Below are 22148 nucleotides of genomic sequence, written 5' to 3' on the forward strand. Positions count from 1 at the left end.
ACAGCCTGCCCACCCTCTCCCCAGTGAATACAGTCACAGCCTGCCCACCCACTCCCCAGTGAATACAGTCACAGACTGCCCACCCTCTCCCCACTGAACTCCAGTGAATACAGTCACAGTCTGCACACCCTCTCCCCAGTGAATACAGTCACAGCCTGCCCACACTCTCCCCAGTGAACTCCAGTGAATAGTCACAGACTGCCCACCGTCTCTCCAGTGAATACAGTCACAGACTGCCCACCCTCTCCCCAGTGAATACAGTCACAGCCTGCCCACCCTCTCCCCAGTGAGTACAGTCACAGTCTGCACACCCTCTCCCCAGTGAGTACAGTCAGACTGCTGAGCCTCTCCCCACTGAACTCCAGTGAATACAGTCACAGACTGCCCACCCTCTCCCCAGTGAACTCCAGTGAATGCAGTCACAGTCTGCCCACCCTCTCCCCAGTGAACTCCAGTGAATGCAGTCACAGACTGCCTACCCTCTCCCTAGTGAACTCCAGTGAATACAGTCACAGTCTGCCTACCCTTGCCCCAGTGAACTCCAGTGAATACAGTCACAGTCTGCCCACCCTCTCCCCAGTGAATACAGTCACAGCCTGCCCACCCTCTCCCCAGTGAATACAGTCACAGTCTGCACACCCTCTCCCCAGTGAATACAGTCACAGACTGCACTGCCCACCCTCTCCCCACTGAATACAGTCACAGCCTGCCCACTCTCTCCCCAGTGAGTACAGTCACAGTCTGCACACCCTCTCCCCAGTGAATACAGTCACAGCCTGCCCACCCTCTCCCCAGTGAACTCCAGTGAATGCAGTCACAGACTGCCTACCCTTTCCCCAGTGAATACAGTCAGTCTACCCACCCTCTCCCCACTGAACTCCAGTGAGTACAGTCAGACTGCTCAGCCTCTCCCCACTGAACTCCAGTGAATACAGTCACAGACTGCCCACCCTCTCCCCAGTGAATACAGTCACAGTCTGCCTACCCTCTCCCGAGTGAACTCCAGTGAATACAGTCACAGTCTGCCCACCCTCTCCCCAGTGAACTCCAGTGAATACAGTCACAGTCTGCACACCCTCTCCCCACTGAACTCCAGTGAATACAGTCACAGTCTGCCAATCCTCTCCCCAGTGAACTCAGGTGAATGCAGTCACAGTCTGCCTACCCTTTCCCCAGTGAATACAGTCAGTCTGCCCACCCTCTCCCCACTGAACTCCAGTGAATACAGTCACAGTCTGCCCACCCTCTCCCCAGTGAACTCCAGTGAATACAGTCACAGTCTGCACACCCTCTCCGCACTGAACTCCAGTGAATACAGTCACTGTCTGCACACCCTCTCCCCAGTGAATACAGTCACAGCCTGCCCACACTCTCCCCAGTGAACTCCAGTGAATAGTCACAGACTGCCCACCCTCTCCCCAGTGAATACAGTCACAGACTGCCCACCCTCTCCCCAGTGAATACAGTCACAGCCTGCCCACCCTCTCCCCAGTGAATACAGTCACAGACTGCCCACCCTCTCCCCACTGAACTCCTGTGAATACAGTCAAAGTCTGCACACCCTCTCCCCACTGAACTCCCGTGAATACAGTCACAGTCTGCACACCCTCTCCGCACTGAACTCCAGTGAATACATCACAGTCTGCCCACCCTCTCCCCAGTGAATACAGTCACAGTCTGCCTACACTCTCCCTAGTGAACTCCAGTGAATACAGTCACAGACTGCCCACCCTCTCCCAAGTGAATACAGTCACAGTCTGCCTACCCTTGCCCCAGTGAACTCCAGTGAATACAGTCACAGTCTGCCCACCCTCTCCCCAGTGAATACAGTCACAGCCTGCCCACCCTCTCCCCAGTGAATACAGTCACAGACTGCCCACCCTATCCCCACTGAACTCCAGTGAATACAGTCACAGACTGCCCACCCTCTCCCCAGTGAATACAGTCACAGTCTGCCTACCCTCTCCCTAGTGAACTCCAGTGAATACAGTCACAGACTGCCCACCCTCTCCCCAGTGAATACAGTCACAGTCTGCCTACCCTCGCCCCAGTGAACTCCAGTGAATAGTCACAGTCTGCCAACCTTTCCCCAATGAATACAGTCACATTCTACCCACCCTCTCCCCAGTGAACTCCAGTGAATAGAGTCACAGTCTGCCCACCCTCTCCCCAGTGAACTCCAGTGAATACAGTCACAGTCTGCCCACCCTCTTCCCAGTGAACTCCAGTGAATACAGTCACAGTCTGCACACCCTCTCCCCAGTGAATACAGTCACAGCCTGCCCACACTCTCCCCAGTGAACTCCAGTGAATAGTCACAGACTGCCCACCCTCTCCCCAGTGAATACAGTCACAGACTGCCCACCCTCTCCCCAGTGAATACAGTCACAGCCTGCCCACCCTCTCCCCAGTGAATACAGTCACAGACTGCCCACCCTCTCCCCACTGAACTCCAGTGAATACAGTCACAGTCTGCCCACCCTCTCCCCAGTGAACTCCAGTGAATACAGTCACAGTCTGCACACACTCTCCCCAGTGAACTCCAGTGAATAGTCACAGACTGCCCACCCTCTCCCCAGTGAATACAGTCACAGCCTGCCCACCCTCTCCCCAGTGAATACAGTCACAGACTGCCCACCCTCTCCCCACTGAACTCCAGTAATACAGTCACAGTCTGCACACCCTCTCCCCAGTGAATACAGTCACAGCCTGCCCACACTCTCCCCAGTGAACTCCAGTGAATAGTCACAGACTGCCCACCGTCTCCCCAGTGAATACAGTCACAGACTGCCCACCCTCTCCCCAGTGAATACAGTCACAGACTGCCCACCCTCTCCTCAGTGAATACAGTCACAGTCTGCCCACCCTCTCCCCAGTGAATTCCAGTGAATACAGTCACAGCCTGCCCACCCTCTCCCCAGTGAATACAGTCACAGACTGCCCACCCTCTCCCCACTGAACTCCAGTGAATACAGTCACAGCCTGCCCACCCTCTCCCCAGTGAACTCCAGTGAATGCGGTCACAGTCTGCCCACCCTCTCCCCAGTGAACTCCAGTGAATGCAGTCACAGTCTGCCCATCCTCTCCCCAGTGAACTCAGGTGAATGCAGTCACAGTCTGCCTACCCTTTCCCCAGTGAACTCCAGTGAGTACAGTCACAGTCTGCACACCCTCTCCCCAGTGAATACAGTCACAGCCTGCCCACACACTCCCCAGTGAACTCCAGTGAATAGTCACAGACTGCCCACCCTCTCCCCATTGAATACAGTCACAGCCTGCCCACCCTCTCCTCAGTGAATACAGTCACAGCCTGCCCACCCTCTCCCCAGTGAATACAGTCACAGACTGCCCACCCTCTCCCCACTGAATACAGTCACAGCCTGCCCACCCTCTCCCCAGTGAATACAGTCACAGACTGCCCACCCTCTCCCCAGTGAACTCCAGTGAATACAGTCAGACTGCTCAGCCTCTCCCCACTGAACTCCAGTGAATACATGACAGTCTGCACACCCTCTCCCCAGTGAATACAGTCACAGCCTGCCCACCCTCTCCCCAGTGAACTCCAGTGAATGCAGTCACAGTCTGCCCACCCTCTCCCCAGTGAACTCCAGTGAATACAGTCAGACTGCTCAGCCTCTCCCCACTGAACTCCAGTGAATACATGACAGTCTGCACACCCTCTCCCCAGTGAATACAGTCACAGCCTGCCCACCCTCTCCCCAGTGAACTCCAGTGAATGCAGTCACAGTCTGCCCACCCTCTCCCCAGTGAACTCCAGTGAATGCAGTCACAGTCTGCCCACCCTCTCCCCAGTGAACTCCAGTGAATGCAGTCACAGTCTGCCCATCCTCTCCCCAGTGAACTCAGGTGAATGCAGTCACAGTCTGCCTACCCTTTCCCCAGTGAACTCCAGTGAATGCAGTCACAGTCTGCCCATCGTCTCCCCAGTGAACTCAGGTGAATGCAGTCACAGTCTGCCTACCCTTTCCCCAGTGAATACAGTCAGTCTGCCCACCCTCTCCCCACTGAACTCCAGTAAGTACAGTCAGACTGCTCAGCCTCTCCCCACTGAACTCCAGTGAATACAGTCACAGACTGCCCACCCTCTCCCCAGTGAATACAGTCACAGTCTGCCTACCCTCGCCCCAGTGAACTCCAGTGAATACAGTCACAGTCTGCCCACCCTCTCCCCAGTGAATACAGTCACAGCCTTCCCACCCTCTCCCCAGTGAATACAGTCACAGACTGCCCACCCTCTCCCCAGTGAATACAGTCACAGTCTGCCTACCCTCGCCCCAGTGAACTCCAGTGAATAGTCACAGTCTGCCAACCTTTCCCCAATGAATACAGTCACATTCTACCCACCCTCTCCCCAGTGAACTCCAGTGAATAGAGTCACAGTCTGCCCACCCTCTCCCCAGTGAACTCCAGTGAATAGAGTCACAGTCTGCCCACCCTCTCCCCAGTGAACTCCAGAGAATACAGTCACAGTCTGCTCCTCTCCCCAGTGAATACAGTCACAGTCTGCCCCTCTCCCCAGTGAATACAGTCACAGTCTGCACACCCGCTCCCCAGTGAACTCCAGTGAATACAGTCAGTCTGCCAACATTTCCCCAGTGAATACAGTCACATTCTACCCACCCTCTCCCCAGTGAACTCCAGTGAATAGAGTCACAGTCTGCCCACCCTCTCCCCACTGAACTCCAGTGAATACAGTCACAGTCTGCCCACCCTCTCCCCACTGAACTCCAGTGAATACAGTCACAGATTGCCCACCCTCTCCCCAGTGAATACAGTCACAGTCTGCCTACCCTCTCCCTAGTGAACTCCAGTGAATACAGTCAGACTGCCCACCCTCTCCCCAGTGAATACAGTCACAGTCTGCCTACCCTCGCCCCAGTGAACTCCAGTGAATACAGTCACAGTCTGCCCACCCTCTCCCCAGTGAATACAGTCACAGCCTTCCCACCCTCTCCCCAGTGAATACAGTCACAGACTGCCCACCCTCTCCCCAGTGAATACAGTCACAGTCTGCCTACCCTCGCCCCAGTGAACTCCAGTGAATAGTCACAGTCTGCCAACCTTTCCCCAATGAATACAGTCACAGTCTGCCCACCCTCTCCCCAGTGAACTCCAGAGAATACAGTCACAGTCTGCTCCTCTCCCCAGTGAATACAGTCACAGTCTGCCCCTCTCCCCAGTGAATACAGTCACAGTCTGCACACCCGCTCCCCAGTGAACTCCAGTGAATACAGTCAGTCTGCCAACATTTCCCCAGTGAATACAGTCACATTCTACCCACCCTCTCCCCAGTGAACTCCAGTGAATAGAGTCACAGTCTGCCCACCCTCTCCCCACTGAACTCCAGTGAATACAGTCACAGTCTGCCCACCCTCTCCCCACTGAACTCCAGTGAATACAGTCACAGATTGCCCACCCTCTCCCCAGTGAATACAGTCACAGTCTGCCTACCCTCTCCCTAGTGAACTCCAGTGAATACAGTCAGACTGCCCACCCTCTCCCCAGTGAATACAGTCACAGTCTGCCTACCCTCTCCCCAGTGAACTCCAGTGAATACAGTCAGTCTGCCAACATTTCCCCAGTGAATACAGTCACATTCTACCCACCCTCTCCCCAGTGAACTCCAGTGAATAGAGTCACAGTCTGCCTACCCTTTCCCCAGTGAATACAGTCAGTCTGCCCACCCTCTCCCCACTGAACTCCAGTGAGTACAGTCAGACTGCTCAGCCTCTCCCCACTGAACTCCAGTGAATACAGTCACAGACTGCCCACCCTCTCCCCAGTGAATACAGTCACAGTCTGCCTACCCTCTCCCTAGTAATCTCCAGTGAATACAGTCACAGACTGCCCACCCTCTCCCCAGTGAATACAGTCACAGTCTGCCTACCCTCGCCCCAGTGAACTCCAGTGAATAGTCACAGTCTGCCAACCTTTCCCCAATGAATACAGTCACATTCTACCCACCCTCTCCCCAGTGAACTCCAGTGAATAGAGTCACAGTCTGCCCACCCTCTCCCCACTGAACTCCAGTGAATACAGTCACAGTCTGCCCACCCTCTCCCCACTGAACTCCAGTGAATACAGTCACAGTCTGCCCACCCTCTCCCCACTGAACTCCAGTGAATACAGTCACAGTCTGCTCACCCTCTCCCTACTGAAATCCAGTGAATACAGTCAGTCTGCCCACCGTCTCCTTATATAAATTTCTCTCCACTCTTCCCAGTTTAATAACAACTTTCCTGTAGCAGAGGGACCAAATCTGACCACCATATTCCAAATGTGGCCTCACCAACGTTTTATACAAAGATGCCTCTACAGAATATGCCAAGCAGACTGTACCGTACTTTGGATCTGGTCCACGTTCAACACAGGTGGTCTGTTGGTCTCATGACTCTCCCATATGTGATCCTGCCTTACCTCCTCTTTGCCTATGATATACAGGGAGAGTTTGTGTGTCTGTGAACATTGCATGGTGTACAGGGCAGGGTTCGTGCATCTGCAGACAGTGGGATATGTACAGGGCAGGGTGTGTGTAACTCTGCATATGGTGTACAGGGCATGGGTGGTTTCCAGGGAGATTATGTAGTCTATGCTTGTACCTGGTTCTGTTGGGTGATGGGTGTGTGAGATGCAGACAACAGGAATTCTGCAGATGCTGGAAATTCAAGCAACACACATCAAAGTTGCTGGTGAACGCAGCAGGCCAGGCAGCATCTCTAGGAAGAGGTGCAGTTGACGTTTCAGGCCGAGACCCTTCGTCAGGACTAACTGACAGGTTTGCTCACACTATGAGATTTGTTGACATTACTCTCTCTCCTTTTTGTACAGCACCAGTGGATCAAACAGTACTGAGTCAGACGGGCCTCCTGCACACTTAATGAGATTCGCCGTAAAGGTACAGGCAATGGTCAAAGTGTACGTAGCTAGGATGGGGAGTTAGAGACTGCTACATCTCCTCCACTATTCCAGAATATATGCCTCACTTTCTACATCTCCATTAGTTTCCATGGAAACCAGAAATATGCTGCAAAATGACAAGTGCCCATGATATTAATTTGATTCTGGTTCTGAGGTACCCCCCTCCAATTTCCATAGTGTTGAAGTACCTCCCGTGCTTTCAGCTCCCTGTAACTGACACATGCGACATTTTCCCATTATCTGACCCTAATACATCTGGTATTTCCCATTATCTGACCCTAATACATGTGATATTTCCCATTATCTCACCCTAATACATGTGATATTCCCCATTATCTGATCCTAATACATGTGATATTCCCCATTATCTGACCCTAATATCGCTTGACACAAAGCCCTTGCGATTTGCTGCCCTTACCTTTCATCCTTAAGGCCTAACTCCTGCCAAGTTTGTTGTTGGTGAGTCCACCAGGGGAGAAGAATGGGTTTCAGGACACTCTGTTTCCCGAGAGCCAAGGTCAGATCCAGGTGTGTGGCTGTGAGTGAGACCACTGTGTCCGTGTCAATCTCAGGTGCTGGGTGGAATGGGACACAGGTACTGTACCCCCACCAACCCTGTCCTTACCCCTGCTCCCTCCACAAAGGTTCACCGGAAGAAAAAGAGGCTGAGGAGCAGGAGGGAGAGGAATCAGCTGCGACAGCGTCACCTCCTTACCAGACCATCAGCACCCGACCCGCCAAGGCACCTGACGGTGGGTTGGGGGAGCACACCCTGAGAGGTGGAGGGGCCGTAGGGTCTGTGGGATGGAGGGGGGAGCAGAGGTGAGGGTACATGTTACAGGGAAGGAAGGGAATGGAGAGGAATAGTGTGTGGGGGTTGGAGGGAGGGAGGGAAGTGTGTGGGGATTGTAGCGAGGGAGGGAAGTATGTGGGGATTGGAGTGGAGGTAAGTGTGTGGGGATGGGAGGTGAGGGGAGGTTTGTGGGTGTTGGAGGGGAGGAAGGGAAGTGTGTGGGGATTGGAGGGGAGGCAGGGAAGTGTGTTGGGGTTGGAGGGAGGGAGGGAAGTGTGTGGAGGTTAGAGGGAGGGAGGGAAGTGTGTTGGGATTGGAGGGGAGGTTTGTAGGCATTGGGGAGGGAAGTGTGTGGGTGTTGGAGGGGAAGGAACTGTGTGGTTGTTGGAGGGGAGGGAAGTGTGTGGGGGTTGGAGGGGAGGGGAGGGAAGTGTGTGTCGATTGGAGGGGAGGGAGGGAAGTGTGTGGGGATTGGGGAGAGAGGGAAGTGTGTGGGAATTGGGGGGAAGTGTGTGGAGATTGGAGGGGAGGGAGGGAAGTGTGCGGGAATTGGAGAGAGGGAGGGAAGTGGGCGGTGATGGGTGGGAGGGAAGTGTGTGGAGGTTGGAGGGGAGGAAAGTGTGTGGGGGTTGGAGGAAGGGAGGGAAGTGTGTGGAGTTTGGAGGGGAGGGAGGGAGGGAAGTGTGTGGGGATTAGAGGGGAGGGGAGGGAAGTGTGTGAGGATTGGAGGGGATGGGGAAGTGTGTGAGTGTTGGAGGGGAGGGAAGTGTGTGGGGATAGGAGGGAGAGGTTTGTGGGAGTTGAAGGGGAGGGAAGTGTGTGGGGGTTGGAGGGGAGGGAAGTGTGTGGCTGTTAGAGGGGAGGGAAGTGTGTGGTGGTTGGAGGGGACGGAGGGAAGTGTGTGCGGATTGGAGGGGAGGAGAGGGAAGTGTTTGTTGATTGGAGGGGAGGAAGGGAACTGTGTGGGGATTGGAGGGGAGGGAGGGAAGTGTGTGGGGATTGGAGGGGAGGGGAGGGAAGTGTGTGGGGATTGGAGGGGAGGGGAGGGAAGTGTGTGGGGATTGGAGGGGAGGGAGGGAAGTGTGCGGGAATTGGAGAGAGGGAGGGAAGTGTGCGGTGATGGGTGGGAGGGAAGTGTGTGGAGGTTGGAGGGGAGGAAAGTGTGTGGGGGTTGGAGGGGAGGGAGGGAAGTGTGCGGGGATTGGAGGAAGGGAGGGAAGTGTGTGGAGTTTGGAGGGGAGGGAGGGAGGGAGGGAAGTGTGTGGGGATTAGAGGGGAGGGGAGGGAAGTGTGTGAGGATTGGAGGGGATGGGGAAGTGTGTGAGTGTTGGAGGGGAGGGAAGTGTGTGGGGATAGGAGGGAGAGGTTTGTGGGAGTTGAAGGGGAGGGAAGTGTGTGGGGGTTGGAGGGGAGGGAAGTGTGTGGCTGTTAGAGGGGAGGGAAGTGTGTGGTGGTTGGAGGGGACGGAGGGAAGTGTGTGCGGATTGGAGGGGAGGAGAGGGAAGTGTTTGTTGATTGGAGGGGAGGAAGGGAACTGTGTGGGGATTGGAGGGGAGGGAGGGAAGTGTGTGGGGATTGGAGGGGAGGGGAGGGAAGTGTGGAGGGGAGGGAAGTGGGGATTGGAGGGGAGGGGAGGGAAGTGTGTGGGGATTGGAGGGGAGGGAGGGAAGTGTGCGGGAATTGGAGGGAGGGAGGGAAGTGTGTGGAGGTTGGAGGGGAGGAAAGTGTGTGGGGGTTGGAGGGGAGGGAGGGAAGTGTGTGTCGATTGGAGGGAAGGGAGGGAAGTGTGTGGGGATTGGAGTGGAGGCAGGGAAGAGTGTGGGGATTGGGGAGGGAGGGAAGTGTGTGGGGGTTGAAGGGGAGGGAAGTGTGTGGGGATTGGAGGGGAGGGAGGGAAGTGTGTAGGGATGGGAGTGAGGGAGGGAAGTGTGTGGGAATGGGAGGGGAGGGAAGTGTGTGGGGATTGGAGGGGAGGGAGGGAAGTGTGTGGGCATTGGAGGGGAGGGGAGAGAAGTGTGTGTCGATAGGAGGGGAGGGGGGGGGAATGTGAGGGGGTTGGAGGGGAGGGAAGTGTGTGGGAATTGGAGGGGAGTGAGGGAAGTGTGTGGTAATTGGAGGGTAGTGGGGGAAGTGTATGGGGGTTGGAGGGGAGGGAAAGAAGTGTGTGGGAATTGGAGGGTAGTGAGGGAAGTGTATGGGGGTTGGAGGGGAGAGAGGGAAGTGTGAGGGGGATGGAGGGAGGGAGGGAAGCGTGTGGGGATTGGAGGAGAGGTTTGTAGGTGTTGGGGAGGGAAGTGTGTTGGTGTTGGAGGGGAGGGAAGTGTGTGGGGATTGGAGGGGAGGTAGGGAGTGTGCGGGGATTGGAGGAAGGGAGGGAAGTGTGTGGAGTTTGGAGGGGAGAGAGGGAGGGAAGTGTGTGGGGATTAGAGGGGAGGAGAGGGAAATGTGTGAGGATTGGAGGGGAGGGGGAAGTGTGTGAGTGTTGGAGGGGAGGGAAGTGTGTTGGGATAGGAGGGAGAGGTTTGTGGGAGTTGAAGGGGAGGGAAGTATGTGGGGGTTGGAGGGGACGGAGGGAAGTGTGTGCGGATTGGAGGGGAGGTGAGGGAAGTGTTTGTTGATTGGAGGGGAGGAAGGGAACTGTGTGGGGATTGGAGGGGAGGGAGGGAAGTGTGTGGGGATTGGAGGGGAGGGGAGGGAAGTGTGTGGGGATTGGAGGGGAGGGAGGGAAGTGTGTGGGGATTGGAGGGGAGAGAGGGAAGTGTGAGGGGGATGGAGGGAGGGAGGGAAGCGTGTGGGGATTGGAGGTGAGGTTTGTAGGTGTTGGGGGAGGGAAGTGTGTTGGTGTTGGAGGGGAGGGAAGTGTGTGGGGATTGCAGGGGAGGGAGGGAAATGTGTGGGAGTTGGAGGGAGGGAGGGGTGTGTAGGGATTGGAGGGAGGGAGGGAAGTTTGTGGGGATTGGAGGGGAGGGGAGGGAAGTGTGTGGGGATTGATGGTGAGGGGAGGGAAGTGTGTGTCGATTGGAGGAAGGGAGGGAAGTGTGTGGGTATTGGGGAGGAGGGGAGGTTTGTGGGGGTTGGAGGGGAGTGAGGGAAGTGTGTGGGAATTGGAGGGGAGTGAGGGAATTGTTTGGGGGTTAGAGGGGAGGGAGGGAAGTGTGTGGGGATTGGAGGGAGGGAGGAAAGTGTGTGGGGATTGGAGGGGAGGGGAGATTTGTGGGGGTTGGAGGGGAGGGAAGTGTGTGGGAATTGGAGGGGAGTGAGGGAAGTGTGTGGGAATTGGAGGGGATTGAGGGAATTGTTTGGGGGTTAGAGGGGAGGGAGGGAAGTGTGTGGGGATTGGAGGGAGGCAGGGAAGTGTGTGGGGATTGGAGGGGAGGGAGGGAAATGTGTGGGTGTTGGAGGGGAGGGAGGGGTGTGTAGGGATTGGAGGGAGGGAGGTAAGTGTGTGGGGATTGGAGGGGAGGGGAGGGCAGTGTGTGGGGATTGGAGGGGAGGGAGGGAAGTGTTTGGGGATTGGAGGGGAGGGGAAGTGTGTAAGTGTTGGAGGGGAGGGAAGTGTGTGGGGATTGGAGGGGAGTGGTTTGTGGGGGTTGGAGGGGAGGGAAGTGTGTGGGGGTTGGAGGGGAGGGAAGTGTGTGGCTGTTGGAGGGGAGGGAAGTGTGTGGGGGTTGGAGGGGAGAGAAGTGTGTGCGGGTTGGAGGGGACGGAGGGAAGTGTGAGGGGGATGGAGGGAAGGAGGGAAGTGTGAGGGGGATGGAGGGAAGGAGGGAAGTGTGAGGGGGATGGAGGGAGGGAGGGAAGTGTGATGGGATTGGAGGAGAGGTTTGTAGGTGTTGGGGAGGGAAGTGTGTTGGTGTTGGAGGGGAGGGAAGTGTGTGGGGATTGGAGAGGGGAAGGAAGTGTGTGCGGATTGGAGGGGAGGGGAGGGAAATGTTTGTCGATTGGAGGGGAGGAAGGGAAGTGTGTGGGGATTGGAGGGGAGGGAGGGAAGTGTGTGGGGATTGGAGGGGAGGGAGGGAAGTGTGTGGGGTTGGAGGGGAGGGAGGGAAGTGTGTGAGAATTGGAGGGAGGGAGGGAAGTGTGTGGGTGTTGGAGGGGAGGGAGGGAAGTGTGTGGGAGTTGGAGGGAGGGAGGGCTGTGTAGGGATTGGAGGGAGGGAGGGAAGTGTGTGGGGATTGGAGGGGAGGGGAGGGAAGTGTGTGGCTGTTGGAGGGGAGGGAAGTGTGTGGGGGTTGGAGGGGAGGGAAGTGTGTGCGGGGTGGAGGGGACGGAGGGAAGTGTGAGGGGGATGGAGGGAGGGAGGGAAGTGTGATGGGATTGGAGGAGAGGTTTGTAGGTGTTGGGGAGGGTAGTGTGTTGGTGTTGGAGGGGAGGGAAGTGTGTGTCGATTGGAGGGAAGGGAGGGAAGTGTGTGGGGATTGGAGAGGGGAAGGAAGTGTGTGGGGATTGGAGGGGAGGGGAGGGAAGTGTGTGGGGATTGGAGGGAAGGGGAGGGAAGTGTGTGAGTGTTGGAGGGGAGGGAAGTGTGTGGGGATTGGAGGGGGGTGGTTTGTGGGGGTTGGAGGGGAGGGAAGTGTGTGGCTGTTGGAGGGGAGGGATGTGTTTGGGGGTTGGAGGGTAGGGAGGGAAGTGTATGGGGTCTGGAGGGGAGGGAGGGAAGTGTGTGGGGTGTGGAGGGAGGGAGGGAACCGTGTGGAGGTTGGAGGGGAGGGAAGTGTGTGGGAATTGGAGGGGAGTGAGGGAAGTGTGTGGGAATTGGAGTGGAGGGGAGGTTTGTCGGGGTTGGGGGAAAGGAAGTGTGTGGTGTTTGAAGGGAGGGAGGGAAGTGTGTGGGAATTGGAGGGGAGTGAGGGAAGTGTGTGGGAATTGGAGGGTAGTGAGGGAAGTGTATGGGGGTTGGAGGGGAGGGAGGGAAGTGTGTGGGGATTGGAGGGAAGGGAGGGAAGTGTGCGGGAGTTGGAGGGAGGGAGGGGTGTGTAGGGATTGGAGGGAGGGAGGGAAGTTTGTGGGGATTGGAGGGGAGTGAGAGAAGTGTATGGGGGTTAGAGGGGAGGAAGGGAAGTGTGTGGGGATTGGAGGGAGGGAGGGAAGTGTGTGGGGATTGGAGGGGAGGGAGGGAAATGTGTGGGTGTTGGAGGGGAGGGAGGGAAGTGTGTGGGAGCTGGAGGGAGGTAGAGGTGTGTAGGGATTGGAGGGAGGGAGGGAAGTGTGTGGGGATTGGAGGGGAGGGGAGGGAAGTGTGTGGGGATTGGAGGGAAGGGGAGGGAAGTGTGTGGGGATTGGAGGGGGGTGGTTTGTGGGGGTTGGAGGGGAGGGAAGTGTGTGGGGGTTGGAGGGGAGGGAAGTGTGTGGCTGTTGGAGGGGAGGGAAGTGTGTGGGGGTTGGAGGGGAGGGAAGTGTGTGGGGGTTGGAGGGGACGGAAGGAAGTGTGAGGGGAATGGAGGGAGGGAGGGAAGTGTGTTGGAATTGGAGGAGAGGTTTGTAGGTGTTGGGGGAGGGAAGTGTGTGGGTGTTGGAGGGGAAAGAAGTGTGTGGGGGTTGGAGGGGAGGGAAGTGTGTGTGGGTTGGAGGGGATGGAGGGAAGTGTGTGGGAATTGGAGGGGAGGGGAGAGAAGTGTTTGTCGATTGGAGGGGAGGCAGGGAAGTGTGTGGGGATTGGGGAGGGAGGGAAGTGTGTGAGAATTGGAGTGGGGAGGTTTGTGGGGGTTGGAGGGGAGGGAAGTGTGTGGGGGTTGGAGGGGAGGGAAGTGTGTGGCTGTTGGAGGGGAGGGAAGTGTGTGGGGGTTGGAGGGGAGGGAAGTGTGTGGGGGTTGGAGGGGACGGAAGGAAGTGTGAGGGGGATGGAGGGAGGGAGGGAAGTGTGTTGGAATTGGAGGAGAGGTTTGTAGGTGTTGGGGGAGGGAAGTGTGTGGGTGTTGGAGGGGAGAGAAGTGTGTGGGGGTTGGAGGGGAGGGAAGTGTGTGTGGGTTGGAGGGGATGGAGGGAAGTGTGTGGGAATTGGAGGGGAGGGGAGAGAAGTGTTTGTCGATTGGAGGGGAGGCAGGGAAGTGTGTGGGGATTGGGGAGGGAGGGAAGTGTGTGAGAATTGGAGTGGGGAGGTTTGTGGGGGTTGGAGGGGAGGGAAGTGTGTGAGGATTGGAGGGGAGGGAGGGAAGTGTGTGGGGAATGGAGGGGAGGGAAGTGTGTGAGGGTTGGAGGGGAGGGAGAGAAGCGTGTGGGTATTGGAGGGGAGGGGAGGGAAGTGTGTGGGGATTGGAGGGGAGGGAGGGAAGTGTGCAGGAATTGGAGGGAGGGAGGGAAGTGTGCGGTGATGGGAGGGTGGGAAGTGTGTGGAGGTTGGAGGGGAGGAAAGTGTGTGGGGGTTGGAGGGGAGGGAGGGAAGTGTGCGGAGGTTGGAGGGGAGGGAGGGAGGGAAGTGTGTGGGGATTGGAGGGGAGGGGAGGGAAGTGTGTGAGGATTGGAGGGGAGGGGGGAAGTGTGTGAGTGTTGGAGGGGAGGGAAGTGTGTGGGGATAGGAGGGGAGGGAAGTGTGTGGGGGTTGGAGGGGAGGGAGGGAAGTGTGTGGGGGTTGAATGGGAGGGAAGTCTGTGGGGATTGGAGGGGAGGGAGGGAAGTGTGTGTCAATTGGAGGGAAGGGAGGGAAGTGTGTGGGGATTGGAGTGGAGGCAGGGAAGAGTGTGGGGATTGGGGAGGGAGGGAAGTGTGTGGGGGTTGAAGGGGAGGGAAGTGTGTGGGGATTGGAAGGGAGGGAGGGAAGTGTGTGGGGATTGGAAGGGAGGGAGGGAAGTGTGTGGGGATTGGAGAGGAGGGGAGGTTTGTGGGGGTTGGAGGGGAGGGAAGTGTGTGGGAATTGGAGGGGAGTGAGGGAAGTGTGTGGGAATTGGAGGGGAGGGAGGGAAGTGTGTGGGGATTGGAGGGAGGGAGGGAAGCGTGTGGGGTTTGGAGGGAGAGAGGGAAGCGTGTGGGGATTAGGGAGGGAGGGAAGTGTGTGAGAATTGGAGGGAGGGAGGGAAGTGTGTGGGATTGGAGGGGAGGGAGGGAAATGTGTGGGTGTTGGAGGGGAGGGAGGGAAGTGTGTGGGGATTGGAGGGAGGTAGGGAAGCGTGTGGGGATTAGGGAGGGAGGGAAGTGTGTGGGGATTGGAGGGGAGGGAGGGAAATGTGTGGGTGTTGGAGGGGAGGAAGGGAAGTGTGTGGGAGTTGGAGGGAGGGAGGGGTGTGTAGGGATTGGAGGGAGGGAGGGAAGTGTGTGGGGATTGGAGGGGAGGGGAGGGAAGTGTGTGGGGATTGGATGTGAGGGGAGGGAAGTGTGTGTCGATTGGAGGAAGGGAGGGAAGTGTGTGGGGATTGGACGGAGGGAGGGAAGTGTGTGGAGGTTGGGGGGAGAGAAGTGTGTGGGGGTTGGAGGGAGGGATGGAAGTGTGTGGGATATGGTCGGAGGGAGAGAAGTGTGTGGGGATTGGAAGGAGGGAGGGACGTGTGTGGGGATTGGAGGGGAGGGAATTGTGTGGGGTTTTTGGAGGGAGGGAAGTGTGTGGGGGCTGGAGGTGAGGGAAGTGTGTGGGGGTTGGAGGGGAGTGAGGGAAGTGTGTGGGAATTGGAGGGGAGTGAGGGAAGTGTATGGGTGTTGGAGGGGAGGGAGGGAAGTGTGTGAGGATTGGAGGGGAGGGAAGTGTGTGGGGATGGGAGGGAAGGAAGTGTGTGGGGACTGGAGGGAGGGACGGAAGTGTGTGGGGATTGGAGGGGAGGGAAGTGTGTGGGGATGGGAGGGAGGGAACTGTGTGGGGATGGGAGGGAGGGAAGTGTGTGGGGATTGGATGGGAGGGGAGGGAAGTGTATGGGGATTGGAGGGGAGGGGAGGGAAGTGTGTGGGGATTGGAGGGGAGGGAGGGAAGTTTGCAGGAATTGGAGGGAGGGAGGGAAGTGTGCGGTGATGGGAGGGAGGGAAGTGTGTGGAGGTTGGAGGGGAGGAAAGTGTGTGGGGGTTGGAGGGGAGGGAGGGAAGTGTGCGGAGGTTGGAGGGGAGGGAGGGAGGGAAGTGTGTGGGGATTGGAGGGGAGGGGAGGGAAGTGTGTGAGTGTTGGAGGGGAGGTATGTGTGTGGGGGTTGTAGGGGAGGGAGGGAAGTGTGTATGGATGGGAGTGAGGGAGGGAAGTGTGCGGGAATGGGAGGGGAGGGAAGTGTGTGGGGATTGGAGAGGAGGGGAGGTTTGTGGGGGTTGGAGGGGAGGGAAGTGAGTGGGAATTGGAGGGGAGTGAGGGAAGTGTGTGGGAATTGGAGGGGAGGGAGGGAAGTGTGTGGGGATTGGAGGGAGGGAGGGAAGCGTGTGGGGTTTGGAGGGAGAGAGGGAAGCGTGTGGGGATTAGGGAGGGAGGGAAGTGTGTGAGAATTGGAGGGAGGGAGGGAAGTGTGTGGGATTGGAGGGGAGGGAGGGAAATGTGTGGGTGTTGGAGGGGAGGGAGGGAAGTGTGTGGGGATTGGAGGGAGGGAGGGGTGTGTAGGGATTGGAGGGAGGGAGGGAAGTGTGTGGGGATTGGAGGGGAGGGGAGGGAAGTGTGTGGGGATTGGATGTGAGGGGAGGGAAGTGTGTGTCGATTGGAGGAAGGGAGGGAAGTGTGTGGGGATTGGACGGAGGGAGGGAAGTGTGTGGAGGTTGGAGGGGAGGGAAGTGTGTGGGGGTTGGAGGGAGGGGAGGGAAGTGTGTGGGGATTGTAGTGGAGGGGAGGTTTGTCGGGGTTGGGGGAAAGGAAGTGTGTGGGGTTTGAAGGGAGGGAGGGAAGTGTATGGGAATTGCGGGGGAGGGATGGAAGTGTGTGGGTGTTGGAGGGGAAGGAAGTGTGAGGGGGTTGGAGGGGAGAGAAGTGTGTGGGAATTGGAGGGTAGTGAGGGAAGTGTATGGGGGTTGGAGGGGAGGGAGGGAAGTGTGTGGGGATTGGAGGGAAGGGAGGGAAGTGTGCGGGAGTTGGAGGGAGGGAGGGGTGTGTAGGGATTGGAGGGAGGGAGGGAAGTTTGTGGGGATTGGAGGGGAAGGGAGGGAAGTGTGTGGGGATTGATGGTGAGGGGAGGGAAGTGTGTGTCGATTGGAGGAAGGGAGGGATGTGTTTGGGGATTGGAGGGGAGGGGAGGGGAGGGAAGTGTGTGGGTATTGGGTAGGAGGGGAGGTTTGTGGGGGTTGGAGGGGAGGGAAGTGTGTGGGAATTGGACGGGAGTGAGGGAAGTGTGTGGGAATTGGAGGGGTGTGAGAGAAGTGTATGGGGGTTAGAGGGGAGGAAGGGAGGTGTGTGGGGATTGGAGGGAGGGAGGGAAGTGTGTGGGGATTGGAGGGGAGGGAGGGAAATGTGTGGGGTTGGAGGGGAGGGAGGGAAGTGTGTGGGAGTTGGAGGGAGGGAGAGGTGTGTAGGGATTGGAGGGAGGGAGGGAAGTATGTGAGGATTGGAGGGGAGGGGAGGGAAGTGTGTGGGGATTGGAGGGAAGGGGAGGGAAGTGTATGCGTGTTGGAGGGGAGGGAGGGAAGTGTGTGGGGATAGGAGGGAAGGAAGTGTGTGCGGACTGGAGGGAGGGAGGGAAGTGTGTGGGGGTTGGAGGGGAGGGAGGGAAGTGTGTGGGGATTGGAGGGGAGGGGAGGGAAGTGTATGGGGATTGGAGGGGAGGGAGGGAAGTGTGTATGGATGGGAGTGAGGGAGGGAAGTGTGCGGGAATGGGAGGGGAGGGAAGTGTGTGGGGATTGGAGAGGAGGGGAGGTTTGTGGGGGTTGGAGGGGAGGGAAGTGTGTGGGAATTGGAGGGGAGTGAGGGAAGTGTGTGGGAATTGGAGGGGAGGGAGGGAAGCGTGTGGGGTTTGGAGGGAGAGAGGGAAGCGTGTGGGGATTAGGGAGGGAGGGAAGTGTGTGAGAATTGGAGGGAGGGAGGGAAGTGTGTGGGATTGGAGGGGAGGGAGGGAAATGTGTGGGTGTTGGAGGGGAGGGAGGGAAGTGTGTGGGGATTGGAGGGAGGTAGGGAAGCGTGTGGGGATTAGGGAGGGAGGGAAGTGTGTGGGGATTGGAGGGGAGGGAGGGAAATGTGTGGGTGTTGGAGGGGAGGAAGGGAAGTGTGTGGGAGTTGGAGGGAGGGAGGGGTGTGTAGGGATTGGAGGGAGGGAGGGAAGTGTGTGGGGATTGGAGGGGAGGGGAGGGAAGTGTGTGGGGATTGGATGTGAGGGGAGGGAAGTGTGTGTCGATTGGAGGAAGGGAGGGAAGTGTGTGGGGATTGGACGGAGGGAGGAAAGTGTGTGGAGGTTGGAGGGGAGGGAAGTGTGTGGGGGTTGGAGGGAGGGATGGAAGTGTATGGGATATGGTCGGAGGGAGAGAAGTGTGTGGGGATTGGAAGGAGGGAGGGAAGTGTGTGGGGATTGGAGGGGAGGGAATTGTGTGGGGTTTTTGGAGGGAGGGAAGTGTGTGGGGGCTGGAGGTGAGGGAAGTGTGTGGGGGTTGGAGGGGAGTGAGAGAAGTGTGTGGGAATTGGAGGGGAGTGAGGGAAGTGTATGGGTGTTGGAGGGGAGGGAGGGAAGTGTGTGAGGATTGGAGGGGAGGGAAGTGTGTGGGGATGGGAGGGAAGGAAGTGTGTGGGGACTGGAGGGAGGGACGGAAGTGTGTGGGGATTGGAGGGGAGGGAAGTGTGTGGGGATGGGAGGGAGGGAAGTGTGTGGGGATGGGAGGGAGGGAAGTGTGTGGGGATTGGATGGGAGGGGAGGGAAGTGTATGGGGATTGGAGGGGAGGGAGGGAAGTGTGTGGGGTGTGGAGGGAGGGAGGGAACCGTGTGGAGGTTGGAGGGAGGGAGGGAAGTGTGTGAGGATTGGAGGGGAGGGAGGGAATTGTGTGGGGATTGGACGGGAGGGAGGTAATTGTGTGGTTTCTGGAAGGGAGGGAGGGAAGTGTGTGGGGGTTGGAGGGAGGGAGGGAACCGTGTGGAGGTTGGAGGGGAGGGAAGTGTGTGGGGGTTGGAGGGAGGAGAGGGAAGTGTGTGGGGATTGGAGTGGAGGGGAGGTTTGTTGGGGTTGGGGGAAGGGAAGTGTGTGGGGTTTGAAGGGAGGGAGGGAAGTGTGTGGGAATTGCGGGGAGGGATGGAAGTGTGTGGGTGTTGGAGGGGAAGGAAGTGTGTGGGGTTGGAGGGGAGGGAAGGAAGTGTGTATGGTTGGAGGGGAGGGATGGAAGTGTGTGGGGGTTGGAGGGGAGGGAGGGAAGTGTGTGGGGATTGGAGGGAGGGAAGTGTGTGGGGGTTAGGGAGGGAAGGAAGTGTGTGGGGGTTGGAGGTGAGGGAAGTGTATGGGGGTTGGAGGGGAGGGAGGGAAGTGTGTGGGGTGTGGAGGGAGGGAGGGAACCGTGTGGAGGTTGGAGGGAGGGAGGGAAGTGTGTGAGGATTGGAGGGGAGGGAGGGAATTGTGTGGGGATTGGACGGGAGGGAGGTAATTGTGTGGTTTCTGGAAGGGAGGGAGGGAAGTGTGTGGGGGTTGGAGGGGAGGGAGGGAAGTGTGTGGGGTGTGGAGGGAGGGAGGGAACCGTGTGGAGGTTGGAGGGGAGGGAAGTGTGTGGGGGTTGGAGGGAGGAGAGGGAAGTGTGTGGGGATTGGAGTGGAGGGGAGGTTTGTGGGGGTTGGGGGAAGGGAAGTGTGTGGGGTTTGAAGGGAGGGAGGGAAGTGTGTGGGAATTGCGGGGGAGGGATGGAAGTGTGTGGGTGTTGGAGGGGAAGGAAGTGTGTGGGGTTGGAGGGGAGGGAAGGAAGTGTGTGGGGTTGGAGGGGAGGGATGGAAGTGTGTGGGGGTTGGAGGGGAGGGAGGGAAGTGTGTGGGGATTGGAGGGAGGGGTGTGGGGATTGGAGGGAGGGAAGTGTGTGGGGGTTAGGGAGGGAAGGGTGTGGGGGTTGGAGGTGAGGGAAGTGTATGGGAGTTGGAGGGGAGGGAGGGAAGTGTGTGGGGTGTGGAGGGAGGGAGGGAACCGTGTGGAGGTTGGAGGGGAGGGAAGTGTGTGGGGGTTGGAGGGAGGAGAGGGAAGTGTGTGGGGATTGGAGTGGAGGGGTGGTTTGTGGGGGTTGGGGAAGGGAAGTGTGTGGGGTTTGAAGGGAGGGAGGGAAGTGTGTGGGAATTGCGGGGGAGGGATGGAAGTGTGTGGGTGTTGGAGGGGAAGGAAGTGTGTGGGGTTGGAGGGGAGGGATGGAAGTGTGTGGGGATTGGAGGGAGGGAAGTGTGTGGGGGAAAGGGAGGGAAGGAAGTGTGTGGGGGTTGGAGGTGAGGGAAGTGTGTGGGGGTTGGAGGAGAGGGAGGGTAGTGTGTGTGGGTTGGAGTGGAGGGAGGGTAGTGTGTGGGGGTTGGAGGGGAGGGAGGGAAGTGTGTGGGGATTGGAGGGGAGGGAGGGAAGTGTGTGGGGATTGGAGGGGAGGGAGGGAAGTGTGTGGAGATTCGAAGGGAGGGAGGGAATTGTGTGGGGATTGGAGGGGTGGGAGGGAAGTGTGTGGGGTGTGGAGGGAGGGAGGGAACCGTGTGGAGGTTGGAGGGGAGGGAAGTGTGTGGGGGTTGGAGGGAGGGAGGGAAGTGCGTGGGGATTGGAGGGGAGGGAGGGAATTCTGTGGGGATTGGACGGGAGGGAGGTAATTGTGTGGTTGCTGGAGGGGAGGGAGGGAAGTGTGTGGGGGTTGGAGGGGAGGGAGGGAAGTGTATGGGGATTGGAGGGGAGGGAGGGAAGTGTGTGGGGTGTGGAGGGAGGGAGGGAACCGTGTGGAGGTTGGAGGGGAGGAAGTGTGTGGGGGTTGGAGGGAGGGAGGGAAGTGCGTGGGGATTGGAGGGGAGGGAGGGAAGTGTGTGGGGTGTGGAGGGAGGGAGGGAACCGTGTGGAGGTTGGAGGGGAGGGAAGTGTGTGGGGGTTGGAGGGAGGGAGGGAAGTGCGTGGGGATTGGAGGGGAGGGAGGGAAGTGTATGGGGATTGGACGGGAGGGAGGGAAGTGTGTGGGGTGTGGAGGGAGGGAGGGAACCGTGTGGAGGTTGGAGGGGAGGGAAGTGTGTGGGGATTGGAGTGGAGGGGAGGTTTGTGGGGGTTGCGGGAAGGGAAGTGTGTGGGGTTTGGAGGGAGGGAGGGAAGTGTGTGGGAATTGGGGGGGAGGGATGGAAGTGTGTGGGTGTTGGAGGGGAAGGAAGTGTGTGGGGATTGGAAGGGAGGGAGGGAAGTGTGTGGTGATTGGAGGGGTGGGAGGTGTGTGGGAATTGGAAGGGAGTGAGGGAAGTGTGTGGGGATTGGAGGGGAGGGAGGGAAGTGTGTGGAGATTGGAGGGGAGGGAGGGAAGTGTGTGGAGATTGGAGGGGAGGGAGGGAAGTGTGTGGTGATTGGAGGGGTGGGAAGTGTGTGGGAATTGGAGGGGAGTGAGGGAAGTGTATGGGGTTTGGAGGGGAGTGAGGGAAGTGTATGGGGGTTGGAGGGGAGGGAGGGAAGTGTGTCGGGGTTGGAGCGGAGGGAGGGAAGTGTGTGGGGTTTGGAGTTCAGGGGCGGTTTGTGGGGGTTGGAAGGGAGGGAGGGAATTGTGTGGGGGTTGGAGGGGTGAGGGAAGTGTGTGGGAATGGGAGGAAGGGAAGTGTGTGGGAATTGGAGGGGAGGGTAGTGCGTGGGTGTTGGAGGGAGGGAGGGAAGTGTGTGGGGACTGGAGGGGAGGGGAGGGAATTGTGTGGGGATTGGTCGGAGGGAGGGAAGTGTGTGGGGTTTGGTCGGAGGGAGGGAAGTGTGGGGATGGGAGGGAGGGAAGTGTGTGGGGATTGGAGGGGAGGGGAGGGAATTGTGTGGGGATTGGAGGGAGGGAGGAAAGTGTGTGGGGACTGGAGGGAGGGAGGTAAGTGTGTGGGGAGGGGAGGGGAGGGAAGTGTGTGGAGATTGGACGGGAGGGAGGGAAGTGCGTGGGGGTTGGAGGGGAGGGAGGGAAGTGTGTTGGGGTTGGAGGGAAGGGAGGGGAGTGTTTGAGAGAGGTGTGAAGGTCGAGAGAAGGATGGTTGCGGGTGATAAATGACAGACAATGAGGGAGGGAGTTATATCAATGAGTGGGCAACCCACATTTAGACTCTGTCTATCATTCATCCCAAATCACTGTCATTAACTTCAAATGACTGTGGCAAAGTATTCACCTTGATTCCTCTGCTGTTTTTTTTATCAAGGCTTCGGGCAAGAAGAGAACCGAGGAGAGTGAGTCCCCAGTTCACTTTGAAAAAGCAGGAAAAGCCAAGACAAAAATTGCCAAGGTAGTATCAGTAAGAGTCCCTCAACCTCAACCAAGTGTGATGTCAGTGATTGGCCGCCAACCTCATGCAGCAAGTTTCCCTCATCGGACAGCAGTTTCTGGCAGGGGAGCCTTCCTGGCCATTTGTATGACAAAGTTTGTGCTCACCAAGATGGGCTGTGGTTCCTGGTT

The 22148-nt window shown here is 58.0% G+C and overlaps 1 protein-coding gene across 1 annotated transcript in view; it reads left to right on the forward strand.

The window, feature by feature from the left end:
- The window catches only part of agbl2 (AGBL carboxypeptidase 2), a 90659-nt gene that overhangs the window by 58113 nt on the left and 10398 nt on the right, over window positions 1–22148 (forward strand). The window contains exons 11-13 of the mRNA XM_063061479.1: window positions 6850–6916; window positions 7584–7691; window positions 21895–21978. Coding sequence (XP_062917549.1) covers window positions 6850–6916; window positions 7584–7691; window positions 21895–21978 — 259 coding nt within the window. The remainder of the gene's footprint in view (window positions 1–6849; window positions 6917–7583; window positions 7692–21894; window positions 21979–22148) is intronic.

This window comes from Mobula hypostoma, chromosome 11 (genome assembly GCF_963921235.1).
Source record: "Mobula hypostoma chromosome 11, sMobHyp1.1, whole genome shotgun sequence".
NCBI lineage: Eukaryota > Metazoa > Chordata > Chondrichthyes > Myliobatiformes > Myliobatidae > Mobula > Mobula hypostoma.